At 36.7% G+C, this 21,716-nt stretch overlaps 1 protein-coding gene across 2 annotated transcripts in view; it reads right to left on the reverse strand.

Annotated features, from left to right (window-relative positions):
• SLC39A12 (solute carrier family 39 member 12) overlaps positions 1-21,716 on the reverse strand; it is a 62,660-nt gene that overhangs the window by 16,691 nt on the left and 24,253 nt on the right. Inside the window, exons 6-12 of one of the 2 annotated variants that reach the window (XM_045858018.1) lie at positions 19,455-19,626; positions 15,574-15,746; positions 12,938-13,090; positions 11,096-11,194; positions 6,808-6,874; positions 2,871-3,029; positions 1,091-1,278 (exon numbers count right to left, since the gene is read on the reverse strand). In XM_045858018.1, coding sequence (XP_045713974.1) covers positions 1,091-1,278; positions 2,871-3,029; positions 6,808-6,874; positions 11,096-11,194; positions 12,938-13,090; positions 15,574-15,746; positions 19,455-19,626 — 1,011 coding nt within the window. Of the gene's footprint in view, positions 1-1,090; positions 1,279-2,870; positions 3,030-6,807; positions 6,875-11,095; positions 11,198-12,937; positions 13,091-15,573; positions 15,747-19,454; positions 19,627-21,716 lie in introns of both variants that reach the window. The other variant, XM_045858017.1, reaches the window with a different exon arrangement.

The following is a 21,716-nucleotide window of genomic DNA, read 5'->3' on the forward strand; positions in this document are numbered from 1 at the left end:
GCAGAAGCATTTACAAAGAAATGTAAAATGGTGGTGTTCACTTGAAGTGTTCCTTTATTAAATTTTACTTCAAGAATGCAGTATTATTCTAATTCTATCAGCACAGGTTCCTGGCTTCTAGATTTTTTTCCCTTATGAAACATTTCTTTTTATTTACTTCCAGGACAGTATCTGGATTCTGCCACATCCTTAGCCCATCCCAATGGTCCTATTCCATACAGTATCTGCAAGCTTATTTATTTTACCTTCACTCAGATTAGTGTTCCATTGCTTCTCAGTATTAAATATTTCTTTTGGTAATTTATGTCATTTTTATTTACCTTATTCCAACTCATGAGAAGGGATTATCATTATGACTTTCACCTTGACATATTTAAATTATAAACAAGTTTAATAGAAAATGACCTTAAAAAAGATTGGCTTACCTAATGAAGACCAGAATTTAGAAGGCAAAAAAAAAAAAGTAAAACTTCCCAGGTTTAATTTTTTCATAAGATTATACAGAATGAAACCTGGTGACTGAATTGCCGTCGGTGTCAGCAAAGACCCCTTTAGGGAATATAGGTTGCAATTCTAAAGACGCATACTATGACAATCTTATGTCACCACATGGTAACCATCTGGCAATTACAGCTTGAAGATAAAATCATTATTTTAAAAATATTGTTGGTTAATTAAGTCAAACAGCTATTTAATGCAATGACAAATTTGGTTGAATAAATTTCCAATGTATAAATGAAATAGCTAGCTATCTAACGAAACTTGTTATTTTTTATCTAGAGGTACAGGCATCATATACAGATACAAAGCCAGAACAGAATCAACTGATGATCACTTTTTGGCTATTATAAAGGTTTCATTCATTCAACTTCAGTTCACTGAAAGAATATCAACATTTTCTGTGTCTCAAATTCTATTTCTTCTTCCTGTAATTTCCTTTCTTGGATTACACAGAATATTTCTTTAATCTTTTATATTGTTATCTATATTGTTCTTTTCTTCTCCCCATCTATCCTTCATTTTAATGCTTTTTCCCTGTTTTATATTTTCAGTGTTTAGAAGAAGAAAGTGGAAAAGCCACAAAGCTTACCATTTCCACCAAGGATAAATATAAGAACATCCCAGCAGTAACTGTCAAGATCCAATTTTGAACACAAGGATCAGTTGATACTGAGAGGCCAATATACAGTCCTATGAAGGCAGTTAGAGAGCTTATAAAATTCATCAGGATGGCAATTTTAATAGGAAGTCCAGAGCTTAGTAGCACAGCAAAGTCTCCTGAAATTTAAGGAAAGAGAAAATATAATTATCAATTAACTAATGATGGCTTTGGTAGAGTAATATGCTATTAGGTTGTTTCAAGTGTCAGCACCTGGGATCAATTTTATAAGTCAAACTGAAAGGTCAAGTTAGAAACCATTTTCCTAGATTTCTCTAGGATTCATAGCTAACTCACTATGCAATTAAGAAGTTACATTTCAAGAGTTCTATTCCTTTTACTGCTCCCAAAGATAGCATACACAGAGAACTGTGACATACTCTTTAGTTTCTGACGTCCTGTGGTCTTGTGGCATTTTCAGTTTAGATAAATGCAAAATAAAGCATTTGCTATCCCAGGATTTCTAAATCTTTTTCCCTGAAAACTTGTCAAACAAAATCACAAGGTAGTAAACATGATGTGGGCTTTCGTTGTTTGCTTATCGGAACTGCTTTGGGAAAAGAAAACCACTTAATGTGAGATTTTTAAGCTCATTGCCAAAGTTGACTAAGAAAACAAAAATTTCCTTTAGAAAATGTATTAAGATCTTAAGGATTTGAAAACATCACATTCACTCCTTTCCCCCAAGAAAAGAATGGCCTATTAATCTGAGAGCCTCTATTTCTTAGTTTTGGGGATTGAGACAAGGCTAAATTCAATAAAGACAGCATAGGGACTGAGTTTGCTAGCTCGATTGTATAGCTAACAGATCTTAATGCATCTTTGCTGGCCTGCCACAGATGGTCACACTCCTCTGAGGATTTACTATAGTAGCTTAAAGCAGGACCATAGGATAGGGCACCCAAACTAGGCACATTTCAATGGATTCAGGAAGGATGTTCGACAAACTGCTTCAGTAGGGATGGGTCAAGGATGAGCTGGCAATAGGACTTCTGACAATAGACACTAAAGACAGAGTAGAAGGTTGGCCTAAGAGGGCAATGAAGGTCTGAAAATGAGAGCAGAAAGAATAACAGCCAGAGCCCTCTCTCTAGGGTATGTGTGTGCCTAGGGCCAGCCTCTACTATTTCTGGGTCTGTTTCATTAATGTATATTCTATCTCATCTTGATTTCTGGGAGGCAGGATTTGAATTACAGGGCTATTAAGATTATCCAGATAGAGAGTCTTATGTGCATCTGCTACCAAATGCCTGTCATATCAATTTTACAGTTGGCTTTGGATATCTTGCATAAATCCGGTTGATGAAACCATGGTATGGCTTTAATTTAAATGTTACTTTATCTCATTGACCTGTTTGCTGACATAATGGGTAAAATTCTTCTCTTAATGTTTTTCCCACATTTACTATGCAGATTTTAAAATTCTTGCCAAAGTTCTCTAGAGGGAATTTTCTCTAATGACTTTCTCCCGTATAGAATTCTCCAGAATATAGAGTCACTTCTGGCCCTGGGAAATCTAACAGTCCAACTAAATTTTACCCCAAGATAAAGTAATTTTTGCTAGTTCTCTTCTGCTTTTAAAAATAAACTATGGAAGAGAAGTAGTCACCTTTTTATCATAGTTTAGAAAAGGAAGTCTAGGAAACCGTAGCTAGAAATTATTATGATTTTCTCAACAAGCAGAAAACAGTGAGTCTACTGTCACACTCACCCATTTCATGTGGAATCTCATGACACAAGATAGCAATTGTTGTGGTTACTCCAGACTCGGGTGAAGACGAGAAGGCTGCTCCTATGACAAGGCCATCTGCGAAGTTATGCAGGCTGTCCCCAACTAGCACCATGATTGCTAATAAGTGAATGGGTTTGCCTAAAAAATCAGATAAAGGTGTGAGAAGCATGAACAGAGCACTAACTGTTTCATGTAACCCTTTCAACCTGACCAACTTTCTCATCTACCTTTGACATTCTTAAAAAGCTTCAGATTAAGTAACCCCACTGTGTTTCAGCTTTCAAAATAAGTCAGAACTGGAGAGGCAAATATGGTCACCAATGTGCTTGGACATATGGTCACTGCTTTTTAGTGGATCTGACTAATAATGAGATGAATTGTACTTGGTATTCACTATTTTATCACCTTGCTGAGCTGTGCCAAAAAAAGGGAAAAAATAAAAATAGTATTGTTATAACCTCCTAAAATACCAGCAATGACCTTTGTAAGGCATTTTAAGATAATTTAATATCCTCCCTGCATTAAAGTGGAGCCTATTTTACAAAACAGTCCCCTCTGAGCCATGCTGTCCCTCGTGTCAACCTGCAGGAACGTATTCCCTGCTAGTGTGTGCCTGGTTACGGCTGATCACCCTGACGAAGTGCCTCGTTCATTCACCAGTCGGGGCCTTGACAGAGCCACTTCCAACTCTGCTGATCCCAAAGCTAGCTTTGGAACAATTACTTAATGTTCTTATCTTTCTGAAAATAACTTTCAGTACTAGACCAGCTAGATGTTGAACAAAACAAAGAGAAGCTGTTTTCATGGGATTCTATTACATAATATGCATGACCTGATCGGTGAAGAGTCCGTAAACTAGTTTAGATAATAATGGGCTTAATTAATGAAATAATTTAGGTCATAACTGGGTCAAGTTTTTAACACACAGAATTTCTTTTTTCAAAAACTTAAGCTTGTATGTTCATATAACCAATTATGGAGTTGAATGACTATACAAAAAGTATTTCAGAAATAACATTTATTCTGACAGTAAACAACCTAGGTATATCATTTGATAAGAAAAGCCATTCAAATCAATTGCCATAGTCTAAAAACTCATTAACCACTCAGTTGTTCTATACTGTGTGACAGGTCTAAACAGTAGCTGTTATTACTGATAGAATTGAACACAGTATTCTAATGATTTTACACTCAAAAATAGGAAGAGAGCCTCCTGGTTTCTGTTTCATGGTCTAAGATCGCAGGGGGACTGTATTATAGTGTGGTTTGCTGTCTTATATGGGGGGTATAATTTGACTCATTTCATACCCCACACCATGAAATACATAACTCCAGTTGAGTGAACAGAAGACACAGCCTAGACTATCATGCAGGAGAGAGATGTTTTGACTATGTTTCAAAGATTTCTCATGCATTTTGCTTCTAAAATTTAGAACTATCACTGTGAGACTGACTTACATCCTTTTTGTGGTTTAATAATTCATTTTATTTTTTATTAAAAATAAAAAGATTCCAGGCAACAGTCATCAAAACACAGACTATATGTCAAATTATTGAATTCAGGGAGTTCTTGTTGGCTTTGTCTGGAAGCTCTCAGAATCTAATAGTGCTAGCAGGTCGCTTAGCTGTTCCTGTCACTTTTCAGAAATAAAGCTCTTCTTTGTGAAAGTATAATAAAATGAAATAATTTCAAGTAATACATTGGACAATATTGCAGGATGCAAATAAGTTATAATTTTCACATGCCCACATGTAGTATTGATACTAATAGCTTATATTCAAATGGAAATTTTTTACCCAAGTTGTATTCTGCTAAGAAACAGTGTGGCCTATTTTTGTTTTATGTTATTTTATTTTCTTTCACTATGGGTTTCTAAATGTCAAATCATGGACATGTAACAAGCCACAAGGCAAATATACGTTTTTGCATGTAAGCCACAAGGAACACATTGTGCATATTGTTTAAAATAATTAAAAATTATTCAACAGAAGGTAAAACAGGTGTTCACTGGTAATTTAATATACTCATTACAGAATTATCATTAATATTTACCTTTCCTTATGTATCTGGCAGTCATATTGAGTTCCACATTTCTGAGTTCCCAGAGATTTTCCGTGGTGAAACGGGCTGGACCTTATATCATTTTGCTTTTTGTTTATTTAAATCAGACTGTGGGTAGGATTTTCACATCCTGTCTTTTGAAACACAAGCTGAACTCTACCAATGAGGTAATATGAAACAAGTAATCAAATATCTGAAGTTAATTCAATATGTGCCTGGCAAAAGGGCAGTTGAGTAATTGAATTTGGGTTGGTTCACTCTTCCTTCTGTATGCCAACCTGGATATCTGAAGTGGAAAGATATGAAGCCTACAAAATATTTAAATAAGACCATCATTACTCCCTGATCTGGCATCTGCTCCTTGGTCTTAATTTGACTGAGCAGATCCTTTTTGCCTCTTGCTTTCTTTCAAAAACAAAAACAAAGAAGTGCCTTGTTGTTGGCCTACCAAGTGCCAGGCATTCTAAAATGTCTCCTGGAACTGAAGGTTTAGAAGAAAAAAAATTGTACTATCAATGTCCTAAAAGCAGAATTGGTTGGACAGACTATGTACTTATATATTTTAAATCAAATAAATCACAGAAGTTAATATATCCAACACATTTAGAATAGTGATTAGCACAATCATGCTTGTTCTTATTTGCATTTATACCCCCAACTGCACTGCACACTAGAGATAAAGACCATTTGTATTTTTATTCTCTCATGCATCAGTGCCTGAAACAGGACACATTTTCAAACCTGTCTTGAATGACAGAAATGTGAGAAAACACATGGATGCATGCATTAATGAACGGTCACAAAGAAATCATCGATGCATTAGCATTTACTTAGTTCCTCAACGCTGGGGCTTACTGGCTATGTAATCTTGGGCAGTGACTTATCCTTTCTAACCATTGGTTTCTTTACTTGTATACTTTGAATAATAATTGTTCTTACTTTATTAAGCTGTAGGAAGATTAAATAAGATGATTCATATCTAGTTTTTAGCACTGTGCTTGGCATATAATAATTGTTCAGTAAATGGTAGCTATTTTTATTATTGGGCAATAACTTATTGTAGAACAGGACTAATTAATCGTAGCTGCTTAACATTAAAACACTGAGAAGCATGTACCACAAAAAGGTAATATACATGGGAAAAGTGGGGCAAAGATTCAGGAGCAACTGATGAAAACCAAGAGTCCAAAAATAAATAAATAAATAAATAAACCCTTTAAGAACTATTCCCAAATATGAGCAAAAAGAAATAAATTCTTATCTCAAAGTGGTAAATTAAATTCATAAATAGAGAAAGTCATAGAAATAAAAGGTTGGTTGAAAATTATATAAATAAATGAGTTATAGAATAAGGTGTGAATAATGAGGTCCCACTGATTTAAACTCCACCATCTTAAATGGCAATATGAAACAAATGACATAGACATTTGTGATCAATTTTTAGTAGACAATGATAGAAGACAAAAAAAACCCCCAAAAAACCCAATGATGTCTTCAAACTCCACAGTGACAGGCTTAACCATCTTGTAAGCATGTAAGCATTATTTTAAAGGAGCTCTGATAACCACATATGTGTTTATAATAATTGATATTTTTAAAAGATCAGTTTTAAATAATTGAGGAAAATAGCATTTTTAAAGAATGGAGTAAACTTGATATTAATGGGTCATGAATGAAACAAGAAAAATTGAAAGATTGATGGGAATAATTCTTTATTAAAAATTCTATTGCAAAGATTTTAATAACGAAATGCTTACCCAATATGAAATTTATGACCCTTATTTTAAAGCAGACATAACCTTTTTCTGTGGCACTTCCTACAGTTAATATTTAGTTGTTTCAGTTAGTACTCACATTTTCTGTTGGAGGCTGTCATACTGCCTATCGGAATTTCAGCTGCCTGTGAGTCTTCTGGGCCTTTCTATTGTCAATTAAAAAAATAAACGAAAACAGATAAGCAATAGTCATTATTTTTGTTGAAAAATGAAACATCTGAAGAGTTATATTAATTTTTAAGAGACAGTTTTAATGTTCTAGAGTAAGCTAGAACTTCTAAACTTTGTAGACAAGCATAGAAGGTAGGGCTGGGAGTCTGCAAGCAAGCTTTTGGCACTAACTGCGTGCAGATGAAGACAACGTTCACATAGATCAGTCTCCCGTGGAGTGCAGAGGCGCTGTCTGTAATTCAGACACCTAATTATGTAAACCTTTATGAAAGCCAAAAGTTGTAGAAAAAATAAATTCTTGTTTCTTGACCTAATTTGGCTCTTCTATTGATTGTGAATGTAGAATTCATCTTCAGCTCTTTAAGCAGATCGTGTGCTGTGGATAGAGACCCCATGCCAACACCATACCTCGTTTCATTTGTCATGGCCTCATATTCTGATCTTGTTGCTTTACCAGTCAGTAAGAGTCTTGCCAATTAAGAAATAAGATCAATAGACTTAGAAAAGCAAATATAATCAATTTTTAAAGTTTTCTCATCCTTTCATATGACAGGGAAGTAAGATTTTGTTTTTTAAAAATATATTTTATTGATTTTGCTATTACAGCTGCCCCATTTCCCCCCCCATCCCCCTCTGCCCAGCATTCCCCCTCCCACCTGCATTCTCTCCCTTTAGTTCAGGTCCATGGGTTGCACATATAAGTTCTTTGGCTTCTCCATTTCCTATACCATTATTAACCTACCCCTGTCTATTTTCTACCTACCATTTATGCTACTTATTCTCTGTACCTTTTCCCCCTTTCTCCCCCTCTCACTCCCCTGCTGATAACGCTGCCTGGGAGCTCCATTTCTGTGATTCTGTTCCTGTTCTAGCTGTTTGCTTAGTTTGTTTTTGTTTTTGTTTTAGATGTGGTTATTAATGATTGTGAGTTTGCTGTCATTTTACTTTCCATATCTTGATCTTCTTTTTCTTAGATAAGTCCCTTTAACATTTCATATAATTAGGACTGGGTGATGATGAACTCCTTTAGCTTGACCTTAACTGGGAAGCACTTTATCTGCCCTTTCATTCTAAATGATAGCTTTGCTGGATAGAGTAATCTTGGATGTAGGTCCTTGCCTTTCATGACTTCAAATACTTCTTTCCAGCCCATTCTTGCCTGCAAGATTTCTTTTGAGAAATCAGCTGATAGTCATATGGGCACTCCTTTGAAGGTAACTGTCTCCTTTTCTCCTGCTGCTTCTAGGATTCTCTCCTTAATTTTAATCTTGGGTAATGTAATTATGATGTGCCTGGGTGTGTTCCTCCTTGGATTCAACTTCTTTGGGACTCTCTGAGCTTCCTAGACTTCCTGGAAGTCTATTTCCTTTGCCAGATTAGGGAAGTTCTCCTTCATTAATTTTTTTCCAATAAGTTTTCCATTTTTTGCTCTTTATCCTCTTCTGGTACCCCTATGATTCAGATGTTGGAATGTTTAAAGTTGTCCTAGAGGTTCCTAAGCCTCTCCTCATTTCTTTCAATTCTTGTTTCTTCGTTCTTTTCTGGTTGAATGTTTCTTTCTTCCTTCTGGTCCACACCATTGATTTGACTCCCGGTTTCCTTCCTGTCACTGTTGTTTTTCTATATGTTTTCCTTTATTTCACTTAGCATAGCCTTCATTCTTTCATCTAATTTGTGACCACATTCAACCAATTCTGTGAGCACCCTGATTACCATGTTTTGAACTGTGCATCTGACAGGTTGACTATCTCTTCATTGCTTAGTTGTATTTTTTCTGGAGTTTTGATCTGTTCTTTCATTTGGGCCACTTTTTATTGGTCTGGGTTCACCTGTTATGTGGTAATAGGTGGAGCCTTAAATGTTCACCAGGGCAGGGCAACCTATGTTGCTACATTGTGACACCATATGTGGGGGAGGGGTCCAGGAGGGAACAATGCTGCTTGCTGGGCTCTGGGCCAGATTTCAGTCACTTCCCCCACTACCCACAAGCAAATTGGGCCCTTCTGCTGCTGATTCCCAAGTGGGTGGGTTTGTATACATTCTAGGACCCTGTGGGTCTCTCCAATTAACTCTCCTGTGAGGCTAGGAATTTCTCCTGCCACCACAACCCCCACAGATTTTTTTGAGTCAGAGGTTTTGTGGCTTTATTTCCCCACACTGTGACCCTGGGTTGCGCAATCTATCTCGCTCCTCAGTTGTTCCTCCCAGTTTATCTGCATGCGAATGTGGTATCACCTGGTCCACCAGCCACTGCCTTGCCATGAGTCCTCTCTGCCCCAGCTGCCCAGCTCCACCCCTCCTACTGTCTGGATGAATGTTTCTTCTTTAACTTCTTGATTGTCAGACTTCCACATAGTTTGATTTTCTGGCACTTCTGGTTGTTTTTTGTTTTTAAGTTTGTTGTTGTCCTTCTTTTGGTTGCATGAGAAGGCATAGTGTGTCTACCCACACCTCCATCTTGGCTAGAAGTCCAGGAAGTAAGATTTTGAAAGCGATGTCTATAATATGAGTTAAGATTACATGATTAATATGTTTCAGAGACTGACGCATAGCTCAATTTCTGGAAAATCACTTCCCCTCCCTGTGCTTCAGATTCTTATTCTGTTATGTGAAAAGAATACTTTAAATCTGCCTTTTGAACATATTATTTTAAAACCATATTTATATAATTCTATCATCCAAAGGTGTGGAGACTATGGGACAAATTTAATGTGAAACATAACCATCTTCTTTCAATGTAAAACAGTAAGTAAACTTGAAGTTAACATTTTAATAATAGCAGGTATCCAAAAAATGTAATGACAGGCAATTTTTTGGAAAATGATGCTGAGACGAATACCTGAAGGACACAGGGTTAGAGAAGGTAGACAGGCTTCCTGCCTGAAATTGGTGGATCTAGAACCCCCCACCATGTAATTTTTTATGTTACATCAAAATGCTGATTATAATAAAAATTCTCTATAGTTGCATTAAAAGGTAAGAGTTCAAATATTTATTCCAGGATTTTCCCCCCAAAAAGCTATATAATGTCACACTCTGTAAAGGAATTTAGAAGCAAACATCCAAAATTCCTGGCTGATTGGAAAGAATTATGAGTTTTCCTCCTGCCTGAACAAATAGTAATTGAAACAATTTCTAAAGTTCATATTATTTCTATTTGCTTAAATTGATCATACAGCTTAAGTAACAAAAGGAATGGTGAATATATCATTAGTAAGCCAGCCTATTCAAATGCAACCCAAACTCATTAAGTTAGCATCAGAGATTTTCTTATACATATTTTGGGGTTCTTTACCCTTCAATCAGACAGAAAGAAAAGAGGTGGCATTACAGTGATTTTAAAACTAATTTCAGCCTGAACTTATCTTCTTTCCAACCATGTGTAAATTATCTTAGCAATAAACAAAATAAGAATTTTAAATAATTTTAAAGGAAATATTTTGAATTAGCTGTAGATCTGCAATCTATTGTCTGACTTATATTTTTCTGTGTTAACATCTCTGGAATAGTTTACTTATCTCTACTCAGTTAGGAGTCTATCCTTGAACAGTGAACCCTTTCCTAAGGTCATGGTTATAAGAGGCAAGTTTTCTATCTATGACATACTACTTTCATATTTTGCTCATCACCTTACTTGTTATTTTGAGAATTAGAATGGGAATATTGTTTTGAATCTGATTGGAGGTTGTGTTTTGAGAATCCATATGGGTAATTTTGTCATGGAAAATTTAATGTAACCGAAAGCACTTACAATGAGACATCTCATTGGGCAGAACCAGTTCTCTCCTGCATTGTGAAATGGACACCCCGCTCCCAGATGCACTAAATCCGTGTTTAGCTTATTTATATCCACCTACCCATGGCTAAGAATTATTCAGAATGTAAAACAAACAAAGGTCAACTGGTTCATGAAAACTTGTAAATAAAATAATTCAATTGCTGTATAATATGTCAATCTAGTTCATACATGTTTCAAATGGGTGCTGATTGCAATAATTTGAATCTATGGCAAATTCTTTTTATACTTTAAAACAGCTTTTAAGTGCTTGGCGAAGTTTGCTAAACTATTTATCATGGTCAAGAATACAGGCAAGTCAGGAGTGAATTCTATATTTATCATACTGATTTTCATCTACTCAAGGAATAAAGGAAAGAAAGTAATCAAACCAACAGAACATTTCAGATAAGTAACCTACCAACTGGATAGTTGAAGCAGATTGGCCTCGGCCTGACTGGTCAGAATTGAGTGCAAGATGGTGGGAATGTCCCACATGCCCATTAACCAGTGGCATGCCCTGCTGGATGAGGATGGTTTAAAATTAGTGCTGAAGAACAGAGAACGCAAGTACAGCCTTCGTCAATTCCACGGTTCTAGCTAACATTTCACTCACTGGCCAAAGCAATGGGTGGCACAACAAGAGTAACGGAGACTCTCACTGTGAGGAGCATTCACTAAAACACCTCCCCTCAGAGAAGCAAGGACTGCTTCTGAATTGGCATGCACATTCAGAATGCTTCAAACATGCAACTGCAAGAATTTTAAAAGACTCAAACAGTGGTGATCATTATAATGCCTTTTTTATTTACTAAAAAATTAAATTCATTTTTTTCTGATGGAGATACCAAAAGGATTATAACTGAAACTGTATTACAGCCTAAAACTACTAAATTAAAATCTCCAGAAATGTATTAATCAATTAAAGCACTTGGAGCTTTTAAAATATCTACCTCTCAATATCATGAATCTTGAAATTATGTTCTTAAACTTATTTTAAGTTCCTTGACAAATACAATGGCAATCTAAATAAACTTTACATTTCAGATGTTCAGAATTTATTTTACTCATTTCTATCCTGGTTAAATTTCTCATGATTACACACAGATATGTTGGTTTTGTAATTTGGTTTTTTTCAGTCCAGGAATGCTAATCTATTGTGTTTAAATGGTGATCTGTTATTTTTTTTCATGCTGATTGAATTAGGACCCCTTTTCTGTCCTAAATTAGTAGGTGAAGAGATTGAAGCTTGAATTTTCAATTTTGAGTTACTACGGCATTCTAGTTGGGGCCCTAGGCCAAAAAACAACCCTGCTTCATTAAAACAGAAACTATTTCACAGGATTTTGTTTAAAATCTATTTATTACAAAGATTTTCAAATATACAGAAAAGTTGAAAAAACCGTAAGATGAACACTCAGATACCCACTTCCTAGACCAGTGACGTTTTGCTGTATCTATTTTTATTGCACATCTAGCCATCTACCTCCTCTCTACCCATCCACAAAACCACCTACTTTTGATGCATAAAATAGAATTTTCTAACAAACTTGGAAATGATAATGAAGAAGTACTGACATTTTAAAAGACTACCAGTTTGACCTGAGTGCAGTCAAGAATAAGTAAAAAAACAGAGGACTACAGAGCCTCAGGACTTTGTAAAGAAAACTTGCTTTATTGAGTCTTTCATAAGTGTTTACCTTTTTAACCATCCCACCAAACAGTTCAACTGGTTTTTTTTTTACATTTCATCATATATGTAGGAACTGATCAAATACAGGCCCGAATAAAAGCAATGATTTGAGTTAAATATATACATATATCACAAATACCATACCTGATTGTTTTGTTTTTATATTTTTAAAGGCCCTTAAGGTAGACAATAATGGGTAATTTTGTGAATTTTCAGATTTTTGTTTGCTTGTTTGTTTTTGGTTAGGAATTCAGAACACTGCCTGATAGCCAGGCCTATGGGCCCCTTTATTATCAGACAGGAGATAGTCTGCTGTTTCTAAGCTAGCCGTGAAGGTCAAACAGCAGACTGTAACAAGTACATCAACAGGCCAGCAACAGATGTTTAAAAGATTAATAAGCAGATTTACATGGAAGCTGCCAGTCAGAATGACTTGTGGATTCTGGAAATCAGGCCCTCATCCCTTACACAGACAACTTCATGAGGAAGTCAATTGAACAAGTACTTCTGCAATGAAAGACGAATATTATGAGGCCCTAATGCAAAGGATAAATAAAACTTAAAATATACCTCGACACTTGGTGACACAAAAAGACTAAAACATTTTTCTATCAAGAAAAATCCATGGATGCCTCCAATTAGTCCCAAGAGTTTCCAAACGTGACCTTTGCTTTCATGGACATGTCCAGACTCTGAGGCTTCCTGCTTATGTAAACCGAGAACCTAAAACACAAACAATGAGAGATAGAGACATAAAGAAATAACATGATGACTTAGAACACTAATTCAGAGGTCCAATATTGAATATACTCAACTCCATGACAACTCCTGAAATCACTCAAAGCCCAGTTTGCTTTTAGATATATAAATACTTCTACTGTAGGATTTAATCGCGACCAAATAAAATGGGTATAAGAGAAAAGAAGGTGGTGTCTGATTATGAACAGATTAAAGCCTAAGCTTATTTCAGCAAGTGGCCTAAATTTTCATGCATTCTCAGTCCTTTAGCTGAATTTTTCAGGACTTCAAAAGTATCTGTTTGTACAACAGTGCCTTATAGCAAGTCAATGTATTTTATATCCAGAACAAATATAAAGATACATTTCATCTGGGCTTTATTCTCCTCATGTCCCACTGCAATTAAAGAATACTTTTAATAAACATTCAGAGTAGTAAGAAATCTACCATAAAAATATTTTCCACTGAGTGCATCCTGTATGCCTAGCAATATATTCAGCAACCTGGGACAGAAGAGGATACAAGAAAAGCATTAGGAATTTTTCTCTAGTTGACTCATCCCTTTGGTTGACTCATTCCATTGGTTGACCTCATGATTTCCTGTGAGCTAGTAAATCATTATGTATCATATTCCTTCCACAGGAGAAGGCAGTTGAAGAAACTAGTTTAAGAAAATAGCTCAGTGGTTTCCACATTTTGGATGTTACTGACCATTAAAAAGAGGAAAAAGAAATTATATGTATATATATTGCATGTATTCATGTTCATACATATATATGTAGATATTTATGTATGTAAACATATATTCATCATGAGTACATAAGTGAGTATATACACTGATTTTATGGACATAACTAAAAACCGACATATGTTAGGAAACTTTTTCTTTTGGTAAAGGCATTAAAGGACACCCATCTAGTATCTGTAATTACCATTACTTCACAATACAGAGAACATTGTAATATCACAAAACAGGGGAAAAACCCACAATCTTGGAATAAAACGCAGACCTCTAAGTTGAATAAATTTAGCTAGTAAGAAAGGAAATAATGACAGTGGCATTTTTTCTCATTTCCCTGCAGCCCTTTGAACACTTGTCATGTGTCGGGACTGCTGGTTCTTCCAGTTTTCCACCTCCCTTGCATCGCATCTTCCTCTTCCCAATAACTTCTGTCCTCTTTTTATTCAAGTGAAACAACTGCCTTCCAAATTCCATGAAACCTAGCTAATCATTTAAGTGCCCCTCTGTGACATATCTCTGCAAAGTCAGTTGACAGTCCCACCTGCCCCAAATCCTCGCCTGCTGCCCGGAGCTATGCCACCCCCGACCTGGGGAGGCCTGGGGAACCTTGAGATTCTTTTGCTGTTTCCCAGGATCCTGGGAGTGAACAGCTCTGCAGCCTCTGCAGTGACCTAGAAAAGGCCTCAGCCACTGCCTCAAGCCAATAAGCCTTGAAATATTTCCAGAAAATTAGATTACAGGGGAAATTAAAACTAATAATGGTTTGTTTTATTTCTCCAATGCTCACTTTGCAATTTTCAGAACATCTAATAATTATTGAGCTTCTAAGCAACAAGAGTGACCCTGTAGGAAATTTCCAGAGGCATGTGGAAAATTTCCATATCCATGGGAACTGTAGGACTGCAGGTAACAAACTGCTTCTAGAGCAGTGATTGCCCACCTTTGTCATCTCACAGAACACATAAACTAATTACTAAAATTCTGTGGCACATCAGAAACTTTATTTTTTGACAATATGACAAAAAAATAGGCAAATTCTGATTCATTCACACTGGACAACTGTTGTTGTGCTGGCTGTTGTCATTTTTAATTTGACAGTCTAAGGGCAAAGAGGTCAGTGCCCCTGACTAAATAGTCAGGCATTGCGTGTTTTCAAATTTCTTGTGGCACACCGGTTGAAAATCACTGCTGTAGAGCAAGTACCAGAGCCAGGAGGGGACAGGAAGAAACAACCTGCCACTCTCTCCGCCTGCCCCAACTTTTCTGTCATTGCTCACATTGGCTGGCCCTGGCCACCACCCAGCTGCAAGGGGGCTGAGGATCTTCAATCTCCCAGGCCACAAAAGACAGCAGAGAAGGGCAGAGAATGAAACGGGTGAGTTGGGAGAGCACTGGAGAAAAACCATTCCCATGTCTTATAGCCCATTCACTTTTATTTACAGGTAATTTATAAGTGCTCCCTGAATGTTTCTTAGTAGGAATCTACATCTGATGACCTTCTTAAAAATTTTTTCAAAAATAAGGATAACATATGGTCACTACAACGACTGGTCATCTCCTTTCTCCCACAAGTGCTTTGGGGGAATAATACTCATTTCCAAGGGAAACACTGACCACCGTAGCTACTTATCCAAGTTGCTGTGAAATTTTGCATAAACACCTCCACTGGCTAACCCTAAAGAGAAACTGGAAACACTCCATCTAAATCTGAAACAAAACAGCTTACCTGAGGGATCAGGTGGAGCAGAGCATCCCCAGAGAGGGTCCCAACAGCCAGGCCCACAAACAGCTGTAAAATGAGCCTGTAGCTCTCCTCACAGCTATGGAACAGGAGCAGCGTGGTCCCCAGCAGGGAGCCCAGCGTGAGCAGCATCACGGCCACTGTGCTGTAGCCATATTCTGAGTTGGAAGGAGATGGCGGAGACAGTCAGTGCCCGTGACACTCTGTGAGCACCTGAGCTAGTGAAACTGACGGACGAGTGCGTCCTACAACACAGCTGGTAGGGCCATGAACTTGTATGTGGTCTACTGGGGAAAGGTTTTAGTTTTTAAGAACAGAATGAAAAGATTTTTATGAAAAAATATTTCAAGTTACCCTGATGACCTCTTATTAAAAAATTGTTGTGGCAAGCAAGGACTTTGCTTACCTCCCACCTGCAAGAAATTAGTTTTTTCTCGCCAGTAAACTACCACGTCTGTGGACAGATACTGGTAATGATTTCCATCCAATCACGCAGAAGCCTTTCAAAGGCCAGGCAGCAGCACTACAATGGGAGTGTGCAGTCTGGGCCCATGCAGACCTATGTTCGCGTTCAAAATGAGTACTTTCTTCCGGAAGTTCTCAAAAATATTTGTGAGGTTAAAAGTGTTTATTATTCTCAATGACCAAAAATAAGTAATTGTGTTGATAAAAATCGATAAATGAATGTGTAACGGTTTACAATAAATTTGGACAGCCTACCTTTTGATTTATTGCAGTAATATTTTATAATGTCTACATTTATTCTATGTTTCTGGCTTCTAGAATTAAAAAAATTAAGAAAGTACAATTTAAATTATTCAGACAAAAATATATATGAGGAGAGAATGAATAAAAGAGGAAAAGAAGAAGAAAAGTTAACAGAGAGAAAAAATGGCTCTCAGAGTCAAATGATTGGGAGATAAAGAGTTATTCAAGTTTTCATTTTCCTTTGGCTACAGACATTTGGGGCAAATATTTTTGTTTTCTACTTACTTAGAAATTACTAACAAGTCATGGCAAACTGGTTTATAAACAATAAAGTAATTATAAAATTAAACTATCATTTCCTTGAATGACTACATATAGGTAAATAATAAGTTAAATCAAATAATGTAGTTATACTATTTAAAGTCCATTGTAGATTTTAAGAATCTATCATCTTAAAGTTAGTTATAATGGAAAATAGCCTATTCTCATTATTTTTGTACTTTTCTGGGATGTTCACCCTCTACATTAAATTGTATTAATGATTCTAGCTGATAACATGATAATAGACTTGTGATTTTAAGATGACCTCTATGCTTTTAGTTTTTTAAAATGTATTGATGGGGGGGTGGACAGAGAGAAACATCAATTAGTAGTTCTACTTATTTATCCTTTCATTGGATGATTCTTGTATGTTCCCTGACTGGGGATTGAACCTGCAGCCTTGGAGAATCAGGACGATACTCTAATCAACTGAGCAACCAGGCCAGGGCTAAGATGACCTTTATTAAAGTATAAGTTCTAGATTATATAAGAGTCTAATATTAAAATAGAGTTGGTGATGTATTCAGAGAAAACTTTCAAACTGTGGTTTTCCCACTCTTATCACTATTCTTTCACTGCCAGAAATCCACTATACAGTGGTTGTTATCCAATGGATACAGAGTTTCAGTTTTGCAAGATGAAAAAGTTCTAAAATTCTGTGGCACAATGATATGAAATACTTAATACTACTGAACTGTAAATCCTACACTTCCAAATAATTAAGATTATAAATTCCATGTGTTTTTTAACCACAATTAAAGTTTTAAAAAATAAAATGGTTTGGAATGGTCATACACTACACCAGCCTAGAAGTTTTATCCTGTTGTAATTTAGTAAAAATGCCTATGTTATTTTAAAAATCCAGAGATATTTAACAAGTATCATACCCCATTCTTCCACAGGTAGATTCTCTGTGGGAACGTCATTCTTCTCATGTAAGAAATAAAGACATCTGAAGTTTAATATGAGCACCTGGGTGCCTGATATAGTTCAAAGGTGCCACATTTTAGAGAGCTACAAAAGATCATAAAATGCCAAGAATGTACAGGAACAAATTAGGTTCTAACATTTCTGAGGCAAAAGGCAAAGTCTCAGGTTCTGCGATTCTTCTTTTCTTCTCCCCTTTGTCCTGAGGGCAGCTACACTGTGGGACTAGAGGAGAACGAACGTTTCCAATTTGGAGCTTATAGATGATTTCAGGGTCTCTGTGAGTCAGATTTCACCTGCCCCCATATGGCAAGGGCAGCCTGATAACCATAAAATCTCTGACTTTTGTAGCCAGCAAACTCTGCTAACTAACTTAGCACATCTTGACTGGACTCAGGTGACTTGCAGACAGGTGCTATGTAAATCGTTCTGATCATTACAATAGAACTTAACATAAGAATTAAATTCCGAGCCACTCCTGAGCAGCTAGCTACTTTGTGTAGGTCTGAAACTCGATTTATACATGGTCATAATGCTCTTTTCTGGAAACAATTGGAGGTGATACTTACAGATTGAGTTTTACCACACTGAACAATGTTTTCTTAATAATGTCTCCTTGTATCTTCCCCTCTTCATCTTGTATTTCCATAAAAAGGCCAATACAAGCCCTTCCCTTCAGTTACATAATGCAACATTTTAAATTGAGGACAGTAATGTTTTTCTAGTTCTTTAGTGAGCATGATTTGTTTGAATTTTTCTTAGGAAGACTATTCCATAGAAGGGTCTAGAAGGTCATTAGAAAGCTAAAAACTTTTTCACGGATCTTCAGTTCACAAACCCACTCCCCAGTGGCCTGTAGGTACCAGACACTGGGCCACACGGTGGGAGCACAAACATGTTCGTGGAAGCTCCTGGGTGCCATGGTCTGTCTGCCTCATCCATCTGTGAGTCATCACTGACCACCAGGTGCTGAATTATTTAGCTGCTCACTTTTAATAGAGCTTTCTTCTTCTCAGAAAATGTGGAATTATGGATATTTCGGCCTGGCATGTTTTTGTTCACCTAAAAATCTTCAAATTGAGTCTGTTGATGCCACAGAATCCACTGAGAGTTAGAAGTGAGTGGCCAAAAAATTCAGCTATTATAGGCACTGCAGACTATCTCAGAGAGAAAGAAAGGTAGCTCTGAATATATATGTTCATCAGAGCTCACCCACTGCACTGGTCCAATGGGATACAGGTGAGTGGTACCTCCCTGCACTAGCCACCGCCATTCTAGAACAGCCTCTTGGGTTTACCTCAGTGTGCTTCCATTTTTTTTTTACCTGTGCCATAATGTGTGAAAGGCCTGTAGGACATCACTGCTTCCCCACTGTGAGAATAAGAGATGGGCTCAGGGAAATAGAGATTGCTGAAGATCACAGAGTTGGCTGCGGGTAGAAGCCATGACTCAACTTCTGATTCCAGCATTGCATACGTTCTCTCTCTAATACCATGCCACTTCTCAACTATGCACTTTTAAGTTGTTCTATGACTGAGTCCCATAAAAGGGACAAAATCAATTTACATACTCATAAATTGTATACAAAATACAAATAGTCATTGAAAGCTAGCATAGCACACTAGTTAAAAACAATGGTTCTGGGGCCAGCTTGCCTGGGTTTGAATCCCAACTCCATCACTTACTAGAGGCGTGTCCTTGGCAAGTCACTTAACCTCTTATGTGCCTTAGTTTCCTCATCTGTAAAATGGAGATAAAATCTAGCTCATAGCATCATTATGAGGATGAAATGAGTCGATAAGTATCAGTTGCTTAGAACAGTGCCTGGTTTATAATAAGCACTCTGTGTCCATGGTTATGATTACATACATTAGGTGCATCCACTTTGTGAGGGAAAAGTCAGAACTTACTCTCCAGAGTGGTGGGCAGCAGGTTTTCTTGATGGTCCTCAGGCAGTTGGCAAGAGCAGCTGAGCAATTGTTGGATGATTCCTGGACTTATTTGCTTAAAGTCCTCCTTAGAAATTGGGGAGAGGCTGTTCTGTAGAAATATCTCCACCAGTTGCCCAGCAGAGAAGCAAGTCTGTATGGGAAAACCCCGCATTGTTACTAACTTCAGCACACAAACTCACCATCAATTGCCATTCTGGCTAAAGTGGATGCATGAAACCATATATATCATGTAGCATTTACATACCAGCTAGTTGACACAGCATTTGTCAATTGTCAGCTCTTCTCCACAAAAACAATTGAAATGATTGCTTTTGCCTATTGATGTTTACCTAAATCTTTGCATTTTTTATGTTGTATAGATATATTTATAAGAGAGAAGAATGATAAATTAATAGTATATGCAACAGGTCTCTAAAAATGCCACAAGGCATTTGTCCAACTTAGAAGTGTCAAGGGCTGATTTTGTGTATCAAAAATTATACTAAAAATGTCTAGTATATGGATGAGAATGGTACCTAGTTCCACTAGCACAAATGTGTATCTTTTGTTGAAGTAAGACCACAATACAATCTTTGTGAAGTTTAGTTTCAATCAATAAACTATTTTTCTAAAATCAGTAATTTAAAAGGCTTGTCTTTTCAAGGCCTACTGTCTTCCTTCTGTTCCCCTCTGCATATATCTATTACATTTCACAGTCTGGCTTTCTCTTCTTTAGAAAAACACATGGGCACATAAGCTCCAACTCTGAAGTGAACTTTCAGTCCACAAACCCAAGACTGAGTTGATTCTGCAAGTCGTGATAGAGATCTAATGGTTCTGCGAAGCCACAGATGGACAGGCTCACTTGGGTCAGACATCCGTCTGATCAGTTTTGCCCACAAGATAGGGGGTGGGATCATGCTGCTCAAACATGGCTGCAGCCTCATTCCTGCAGGTGAGGAAGGCATTTCTCAGCAAGGAACTGGGCAAGAAGCCCAAAGGTTATCTACTACAAAAAGCAACAACATGAAACTTCAACTTGTGACTTTTTTCCTTATCAAAGTAAAAATCACCAGTCTATTCTCTTTTGCATCATTTGTTACTAATGGAATAAAATTATTCATCATTAAAATTACTGACAACAATAAAAGAAACTAACAACCAACTTTTCATGGTGAGCCCTCCACAATAAACATTCTTATTGGAAAATGTCTGCCTGATAAGTGAAAGAGTGGAGAGATAAATGTGAACAGAATGCCACACATTTTCCCCCAGTTCATTGTCAAGAAATTGAATAGTTCTAGTTTTAGAATACCTTCTCATAGAGTAAGATTATTCTATTATGAGATTTGTGCTTTGATCATTTGCTGTTTCTGTGATATTTAGGTCATTGTTTTACATTTCTTCTGAAATCACTTAACATAAATGTCTTTAAAGTTGATGCATTATATTCTATAACATTTTAAACACAATATATTTTTAACAAAAAAGTATATTTAGATTACCCAGACAATAAAATTTACAATTTCTTTATTCTTTTACTTCAATACAAAGTCTGATGTTGATATATCATCAGACTTCTATGGTAACTTTACAAACACAATCCAAAGCAGTGGTTCCTGAACTTCAGCTTTGAAAGTCCCTTTCAGGGCTTATTAAAAGACAGAGTACAGGGCTCTACTCTCGGAGTTTATAATTAATTCAGCAGATCCTGGGGTGGGGCCTGAGAACTGGCATTTCTAACACATTGCCGGGTGATGCTGAGGCTGCTGGTGCAGGAACAACACCTTGAGAACCACCGGTCTGAACAACATAGGAAGTATCCTCAGATCTAGTCTGCTCTCTAGGGGTCTCATCGACAGTCACAAGGAAGTGATATGTTGGTGCAGAAAAGAGGTTTTTTGTGTGTTTTTTTTGCATAGTCAGCACAGAAAATAGTTATTACTATTTATAGAAAATGCATAGCTTAAGTAGGTAATCCTTAAATTATAAAAATAACCTTAGCCCTGAAGAAGTTTTTAAAGAGACTTCACAAACAAGGATTAAAAAAGGCATCAACTTTTGTCACCTTTAGGTGAATACAATAAGCATCTAAAGAATCAATTTAAATAGATGCCTTTTAACAGAAAAGCAAAGCAGTAACAGAAATTCATTTTAACAGTATATAATAATAACATGTGACACTGTCCAGTCATGGATTCGTAACTCATGGGAACAGCATTCAGCAGAATTGGGAACATG

The sequence above is a fragment of the Phyllostomus hastatus genome, unplaced genomic scaffold (genome assembly GCF_019186645.2).
Source record: "Phyllostomus hastatus isolate PE091 unplaced genomic scaffold, TTU_PhHast_1.1 phas_scaffold_1674, whole genome shotgun sequence".
NCBI classification, from domain to species: Eukaryota; Metazoa; Chordata; class Mammalia; order Chiroptera; family Phyllostomidae; genus Phyllostomus; species Phyllostomus hastatus.